This window comes from Entelurus aequoreus, linkage group LG13 (assembly GCF_033978785.1).
Source record: "Entelurus aequoreus isolate RoL-2023_Sb linkage group LG13, RoL_Eaeq_v1.1, whole genome shotgun sequence".
Classification (NCBI taxonomy): domain Eukaryota; kingdom Metazoa; phylum Chordata; class Actinopteri; order Syngnathiformes; family Syngnathidae; genus Entelurus; species Entelurus aequoreus.
Window position 1 is genome coordinate 8,930,715 of NC_084743.1, and position 8,486 is coordinate 8,939,200.

General features: G+C 46.3%; 1 protein-coding gene across 1 annotated transcript in view; it reads left to right on the forward strand.

Annotated features, from left to right (window-relative positions):
• Positions 1 to 8,486, forward strand: part of stam2 (signal transducing adaptor molecule (SH3 domain and ITAM motif) 2) — a 14,016-nt gene extending 5,530 nt beyond the window's left edge. Inside the window, exons 4-14 of the mRNA XM_062067394.1 lie at positions 1,404 to 1,499; positions 3,466 to 3,612; positions 4,450 to 4,516; positions 4,587 to 4,785; positions 6,198 to 6,292; positions 6,361 to 6,443; positions 6,507 to 6,594; positions 6,659 to 6,713; positions 6,777 to 6,921; positions 8,064 to 8,239; positions 8,306 to 8,486. Coding sequence (XP_061923378.1) covers positions 1,404 to 1,499; positions 3,466 to 3,612; positions 4,450 to 4,516; positions 4,587 to 4,785; positions 6,198 to 6,292; positions 6,361 to 6,443; positions 6,507 to 6,594; positions 6,659 to 6,713; positions 6,777 to 6,921; positions 8,064 to 8,239; positions 8,306 to 8,486 — 1,332 coding nt within the window. The remainder of the gene's footprint in view (positions 1 to 1,403; positions 1,500 to 3,465; positions 3,613 to 4,449; positions 4,517 to 4,586; positions 4,786 to 6,197; positions 6,293 to 6,360; positions 6,444 to 6,506; positions 6,595 to 6,658; positions 6,714 to 6,776; positions 6,922 to 8,063; positions 8,240 to 8,305) is intronic.

Here is an 8,486-nt window from a genome sequence, read left to right on the forward strand (position 1 = left end):
CACACACTCTACCACCTGACCACCAGGTGTGACTTCACACACACTAGCACTTGACCACCAGGTGTGACTTCACACACTCTACCACCTGACCACCAGGTGTGACTTCACACACACTAGCACCTGACCACCAGGTGTGACTTCACACACACTAGCACCTGACCACCAGGTGTGACTTCACACACACTAGCACCTGACCACCAGTTGTGACTTCACACACACTAGCACCTGACCACCAGGTGTGACTTCACACACACTAGCACCTGACCACCAGGTGTGACTTCACACACACTAGCACCTGACCACCAGGTGTGACTTCACACACACTAGCACCTGACCACCAGGTGTGACTTCACACACACTAGCACCTGACCACCAGGTGTGACTTCACACACACTAGCACCTGACCACCAGGTGTGACTTCACACACACTACCACCTGACCACCAGGTGTGACTTCACACACACTAGCACCTGACCACCAGGTGTGACTTCACACACTCTAGCACCTGACCACCAGGTGTGACTTCACACACACTAGCACCTGACCACCAGGTGTGACTTCACACACACTAGCACCTGACCACCAGGTGTGACTTCACACACTCTATCACCTGACCACCAGGTGTGACTTCACACACTCTATCACCTGACCACCAGGTGTGACTTCACACACACTAGCACCTGACCACCAGGTGTGACTTCACACACACTAGCACCTGACCACCAGGTGTGACTTCACACACTCTATCACCTGACCACCAGGTGTGACTTCACACACTCTATCACCTGACCACCAGGTGTGACTTCACACACACTAGCACCTGACCACCAGGTGTGACTTCACACACACTAGCACCTGACCACCAGGTGTGACTTCACACACTCTACCACCTGACCACCAGGTGTGACTTCACACACACTAGCACCTGACCACCAGGTGTGACTTCACACACACTAGCACCTGACCACCAGTTGTGACTTCACACACACTAGCACCTGACCACCAGGTGTGACTTCACACACACTAGCACCTGACCACCAGGTGTGGCTTCACACACTCTACCACCTGACCACCAGGTGTGACTTCACACACACTAGCACCTGACCACCAGGTGTGACTTCACACACACTAGCACCTGACCACCAGGTGTGACTTCACACACTCTACCACCTGACCACCAGGTGTGACTTCACACACTCTACCACCTGACCACCAAATGTTTTGCCATTGAATTATTATACAGTGAATTTTAAAACAGTGGATGTTTTTCCAAATAAATAGTCAGCATAATTTGGTGTAAACAAATTCAGTTCACAAAATTCAAAGGCAAATAATTCAGTCAATAAAATGTTAGGTAATGAAGACACGGAAGAGGCCTCCATAAAATGTATTTTGTCTTGCAGCTGCTGGGAGCCTGCGTGTCCAACTGTGGCAAAATATTTCACCTGGAAATCTGCTCCAGGGAGTTTGCCAGCGAAGTGCGGAGTGCTCTTGGCAAGGTTTGTACAAAAGTTTTTTTCTTTGATAATTCAAGTTAAGGCCGAGCGATATAGATGAACTGTGTCACCATATAAGTGTTTTATATCGATCATTTAATTGTTTATGATCCATCTAAAATAAAGAGCAGGGGGAAAATATGATCAGTGTAATTATTTTATTTGAAATGTATGCCCTCAGCGATCAAGACAGAAAGGAAATGCATGAAAAACAATCAATTAATGTAATAACTTCATAAAATGAAGGTGCAAAAATGAGGAATATGTAAGAAATGCTTCATAAAGTGTAAGAAAATAGTGCAAAATGTAAACATGTAGGAACCTGAGAAGAACTATTTTCTGCAGTTTTACTGGCAGGAAGTTACAGCTGTGCTCTAAAGGGTGAGCTAAGGTGGCGTGGTATTAGCACTCTTGCCTTGCATCATGTACAGACCACATTGGTCTGACTACTGTCCCTTTGGAAACATCCAAAAACCTGATTTATCCTCTTTGATCCACAATTTCTTCATTTAGAAGAATCAACCAAACTTGACACTGAGTCTGTGTGCGTCGCCGCCACCCGCTTTTTTGTTTCGGACTCGAAAAAAAAATTCACTATAAAAATCCACCTTCCCCACTTTTCGGTTTGATAATAAAAAACAAAAACCAGGGGCCGTACTTATCAAGCTTCTTAGAGTGCCATTTTACACTTAAGTCCTGAGAATTTGCGAAATTTAGTCCTACTCTCAAACTTAAGAATAAAAGCTTTTTATCAACGTTCTTAAGTCTAAGAATCACTCCTACTCTCCACGATATTTAAGAGACCTTCAGAGGTGTCTTAAGTGGTTAGGAGTTGCCAGCAGGGGATGGCACTGAGGCGAGAGAGACGTGCGCCAACGTTCAGGGAGCGGAACAATGTTTTGTTTTTTTTTGATGACGAGCAGCTGATCAAACGGTATCGTTTAGACAGAGCGGATATTATTTTTGTCACAGATTTAATACTTTTCGATTCCTTGTTGTTTCTGCATGTGTCTGCAGTGGGCTAGTATATATAGAGCCACCCACACCAGTTTCAAATTAGTTGCCTAATTAATGAATTGGAAAGAAAATGTTATGACAGTAGCGTATGTGTGTGGCCGTGAGGTGAGTGACGTCAGTGAGTGTGTGGGCGAGAGAAGAGAGGGAGCGGTAGCGTGAGTGCCGGCGGGGACTAGTTTGTTTTGTATTATTTTGTAGTTTATTGTCAAAATATACACTCCCATTGTCCACTTAAATATTTCCAAGATATTTCTTTATTCTTAGACAACGTATTCCCTTCCGTGATTGGTCATTTCTATGGACACAGAAATGACGTCACCTAAAATTGCGTTTACGGCACATAGTAATGTCGTAATTCAGCTCTGAGTGTGACACTTAAGATTCAGTCCTACACTTCGCTGAAAGTGTGAGTAAGACGCTTGATAACTAACTTTTAAGTGCAGCTTTCAGCCAAGAATTTATTTACTCTTAACACTAGAAGTCCCAGAGAGGGGCCAAGAATTTATTTACTCTTAAGTCAACTCTTAGCAGACTTCTTAGGAGTCATTCTAAGAAGCTTGATAAGTACGGCCCCAGATCTTTATCAATGATCTGTTGTTCGTTATGTGAATTTATTTGAGTGGAAAAGTCTTCTCTCAGTGTTGGCCAACATTTACAACAAAACAATTACATCCATTGAACACAGAATTTATTTAGAATTGGGATGAATAAGAATGGCGATGTGAATTATTTTGGCACACTCGTGTTTTGTTACCCAGCATGAAAACATGCAGGCTTCCTGTTCAGTGCAAAGTAAGCTTCAAAGTAAAAGCGTGGCATTATTAACCCTAACAATGCACACTTTTATTTGTTTAGAACAATAGCCATGTTGTCATGAGTTGTGTGGGATAGGGTATGAAATATGCACCAAGTTTTAGTTTGAATCAGTTAGTTTTCTGTGTTCCGTGTGAAGGCTCACCCAAAAGTGTGTGAGAAGCTGAAGGCTCTGATGGCGGAGTGGGCAGAAGACTTCCAGAAGGATCCCCAGCTCAGCCTCCTCAGCGCCACCATCAGGTCTCTGAAGGAGGAAGGCATCACCTTCCCGGCAGCGTCCTCGCAGGTAAGCAACTGCTCACCTGACCGCGCCCTATTTCCTGGGCTATATAGCTATAGGCCACACCCACTAAATAGTGATCCTCATGTAAGCCGCACCGGACTATAAGTCGCAGATATATACCTTGTGGATTGAGTTATTTACACAGAAATGTTCATCTACATACCTGAATTGTTTCCAAACGGTGTCTGCAACACGGCAGTAAAACGGCTGATCAAAGAAAACACAAGTCATCGTCATTAACCCACTAGCTGCGCAAGCTAGCTCTCCAATCAGCTAAATGGTAAATGGTAAATGGGTTGTACTTGTATAGCGCTTTTCTACCTTTTTTAAGGAACTCAAAGCGCTTTGACACTATTTCCACACACACACATTCACACACTGATGGCGGGAGCTGCCATGCACGGCGCTAACCAAGCCCATCAGGAGCAAGGATGAAGTGTCTTGCTCAAGGACACAACGGACGTGACTAGGATGCTAGAAGGTGGGGATTGAACCAGTACAGCCACAGACTCAGTAAGTCCACGGTGACTGTCGTTGCCAGCTAGCGATAAGCTGCACTCGCTCGCACTTAGCATAGCAGCTTGCCGTTGCTAGTTGCCAGTTAGCTATTAGCGGCACTATACTGTGTCATATAGTATTGCTGAATAACAAAGTAGCGTCAAAAACTGAATCTTACCCAGGAAATAAAGGTAGGAGGCCATCAGTTTGGGGGTCCTCGGCCTAGAAAAGGTTTGATGGCGTGCCTTGGAAGCTAGCTCAGGACTGGCCTATAAAGTATTCATCATCAAATCAATTGGGAGCTAGCTTGGGGCCTTTGATGCTAACGACCGCTCACCACAGGGGTCCAGTGTGAAGGTGGGCGCGCCTGCCGCCATCAAAGCCTCGGACGAAGACGACCTGGCCAAAGGTCAGACTCAAACACTTTGACGTGTCCCCGCCTCTTTGAAACACCTCTCCTGTCCTGGTTGCCACGGCAGCCATCCAGCTGTCTCTGCAGGAACAGAAGCAGCAGATCGACCTGCGACCCCCGGCGCCAACTGGCGACCCCCCGAGCTACAGCAACAGCGTCAACGGCCAGGAAGTGCGTAAGGTGCGAGCGCTGTACGACTTCGAGGCAGCCGAGGACAACGAGCTCACCTTTAAAGCCGGCGAGGTCATCCTGGTTTTGGACAGCAGGTACACTTCCATGTACAGCCACTAGGGGGCATGTTGGTATTAATGACACTTCCATGTACAGCCACTAGGGGGCATGTTGGTATTAATGACACTTCCATGTACAGCCACTAGGGGGCATGTTGGTATTAATGACACTTCCATGTACAGCCACTAGGGGGCATGTTGGTATTAATGACACTTCCATGTACAGCCACTAGGGGGCATGTTGGTATTAATGACACTTCCATGTACAGCCACTAGGGGGCATGTTGGTATTAATGACACTTCCATGTACAGCCACTAGGGGGCATGTTGGTATTAATGACACTTCCATGTACAGCCACTAGGGGGCATGTTGGTATTAATGACACTTCCATGTACAGCCACTAGGGGGCATGTTGGTATTAATGACACTTCCATGTACAGCCACTAGGGGGCATGTTGGTATTAATGACACTTCCATGTACAGCCACTAGGGGGCATGTTGGTATTAATGACACTTCCATGTACAGCCACTAGGGGGCATGTTGGTATTAATGACACTTCCATGTACAGCCACTAGGGGGCATGTTGGTATTAATGACACTTCCATGTACAGCCACTAGGGGGCATGTTGGTATTAATGACACTTCCATGTACAGCCACTAGGGGGCATGTTGGTATTAATGACACTTCCATGTACAGCCACTAGGGGGCATGTTTGTATTAATGACACTTCCATGTACAGCCACTAGGGGGCATGTTGGTATTAATGACACTTCCATGTACAGCCACTAGGGGGCATGTTGGTATTAATGACACTTCCATGTACAGCCACTAGGGGGCATGTTGTTATTAATGACACTTCCTTGTACAGCCACTAGGGGGCATGTTGGTATTAATGACACTTCCATGTACAGCCACTAGGGGGCATGTTGGTATTAATGACACTTCCATGTACAGCCACTAGGGGGCATGTTGGTATTAATGACACTTCCATGTACAGCCACTAGGGGGCATGTTGGTATTAATGACACTTCCATGTACAGCCACTAGGGGGCATGTTGGTATTAATGACACTTCCATGTACAGCCACTAGGGGGCATGTTGTTATTAATGACACTTCCTTGTACAGCCACTAGGGGGCATGTTGGTATGTATGTAATAATATAAATGATAGTTATGTCTACATTTTATGAAGCTGGTTAATATTCTGAATTGGTTAATAACTTCAATAATAGTGAGACCAAAAATGTTTGCAGCACAAACATCTGGGACAAGTCTGGGCAGATGTTGACATAGTTGGGGTCTAGTTATGATTAATTACATGTTAATTACACCTCAGTAACATAATAACCATCAAATGTTGACAAGCTAAAAAGCGTAACGGCACCAAGGATTGGGACAAGTTGAAGTTGGATCTTGATCTTGTTTGTGTGCTCTTCTCCTGCCAGTGATCCCAACTGGTGGAAAGGGGAGAACCACAGGGGTGTGGGCTTGTTCCCCTCCAACTTCGTGAGCACCAACCTGACCAGCGAAGCAGAGACAGGTGAGTGCTGCCCCCCCCCTGCGGGCCACATGCAGGCAGGTGTGTGACGGAGTGTCCGGGCCCCGCAGTGACCTCAGCAGAAACCAGCGTGAGTGCAGAGGACCCCGGCCTGGAAGACAAAGCGGACCCTGAGCCCATCTTCATCGACGAGGTCACACAACCTTGGACACATCTTCTAGTTGGGCCTCTTTAACGGTCTGTGCTGGTCCTGCAGGGGAAGATGGACAGAACCTTGGCGCTGCTGCGGAACGCCGACCCTGCGGACCCCACTCCAGACTCCAACGAGCTGGTCCAGCTGGAGGGTAAGACTTTCCAGGCCCAAGTTGACCTTCTTTGTTGACGCTCCCTCACCGCGCGCTCCCACAGGTGCGTGTGAGCAGATGAACCCCATGATCGACGACAGGCTGCAGGAGATCGACAGGTGAGCGTCATGGCGCCGGCCACCGCACCCGACTGTAAAAGTGCTGACCATCTTTGCCTGCAGGAAACACTCCGAGTTGTCTGAGCTCAACCTGAAGGTTCTGGAAGCTCTGGAGCTTTACAACAAGCTCATGAACGAGGCGCCGCTCTACCAGGCCTACTCCAAGATGGCCCAGTATGGCCCCGCCCCCCCTGCGGCCGCCATGCAGGTCAGAATACTTTTTATTCTCTTCCTTCTCGACCAGGATTTGTCCAAAGTGTGGCCCGCAGCTCATTTTTGAAAAATACTGTCAGAAAAAACATTAAAAAGTGGAATAAATGAGGTGGAATGTCCAGAGAAAATGTTGCAATATTGACTCCATTCTCGCGGAAATGTTGATGGGCCGGCCTATCGACCCCAGGCCAGCAGGCGTACTTGTAAGATGGCACCAAGTATCCAAATCCATGGTTTTTACGTTTAAACATACAAAATTGGCTATAATGCTAATATAAGAGATATTAGCATACTTCTAAGAAGGCACCAAGTATCAAAATCTATGATTTTTATGTATAAAAATATATAAAATTAGCTTTTAAAAAAACCAAAACAAAAACCTAGCATAAAACAGTAACATGCTAGCATTAGCATGCTAATATAAAAGATGTTGGCATATTTCTAAAATGGTACCAAATATCAAAATCCTTCATTTTTAGGTTTAAACATACAAAATTAGCTGAAAAGCTAACACAAAATGTTAGCATGTGAAGCGTTAGCATGCTAATATAAGAGACGCTAGCATACCTCTAAGATGGCGCCAAGCGTTAAAATGTATTATTTTTAGATACAAACATACAAAATTAGCTAAAATGCTCGCATAAAACATTTGAATAATAAAAGATGTTAGCATACGTCCAAGTATCCAAATCTATATTTCTGAATTTTAAACTCATGAAATGAGCTAAAAAGCTAGCACAAAATATTAGCACGCTAATATAAGAGATGTTTGCATACTTTTAAGATGGCACAAAGTATCAAAATCTATGATGTTTAGATATACACATACAAAATTAGCTGAAAAAGCAAGCATAAAACATTAGCATGCTAACATTAGCATGGGATGTTAGCATACTTCCAAGATGGCGTCAAGCATATAAACTCCTGATTTTTAGGTCTAAACAGAAAAAATGAGCTAAAGGCTTAGTAAGGCATAAAAAGGAACCCTAACACTGAATAAACTATTAGCTCCTGAAGATATAGTTGCCTTCAAGACGTGTAGAGAAGCCTGCTTCTTTGCAAGGTGGTGGGCGTGCTTACCTAGCTCGGTGCTGTCCTGGAAGTCAACCAATCACTGGCCTCTCTCGCTGGGTTTAGGGCTACGCCGCCCCCTCCTACCTGCCCCCGCCGCAGCCCTACAATCTGCCCAGTGACCAGCCGGCCCTACAGCAGCCCTACAATCTGCCCAGTGACCAGCCGGGGCCGCTGCATTCTCTTGGCCCCGCCCTTCCGGCCCCGCCCAATGGCCAGATGGCTCCGCCCACCTACATGAGGTAGGGAAGTGTTGTTGTTGTTGCCAAGGTGAAGCAAGCGACTTGACGCCATTGTTGTCTCCACAGCAACACACATCACTTCATCACACAAGCACCTTACCTGCCACAGATGGGCGTGGCCATGGACATGTCGGCCTATCAGAGCTCAGGAGGGACACCTGTGTCCTACCCTGCCCCTGCTGCCCCCCCACAGCAACAACAACAACCACCACCACAGGGGGCGTACTATCAGCAGCCCCTCCTCTGA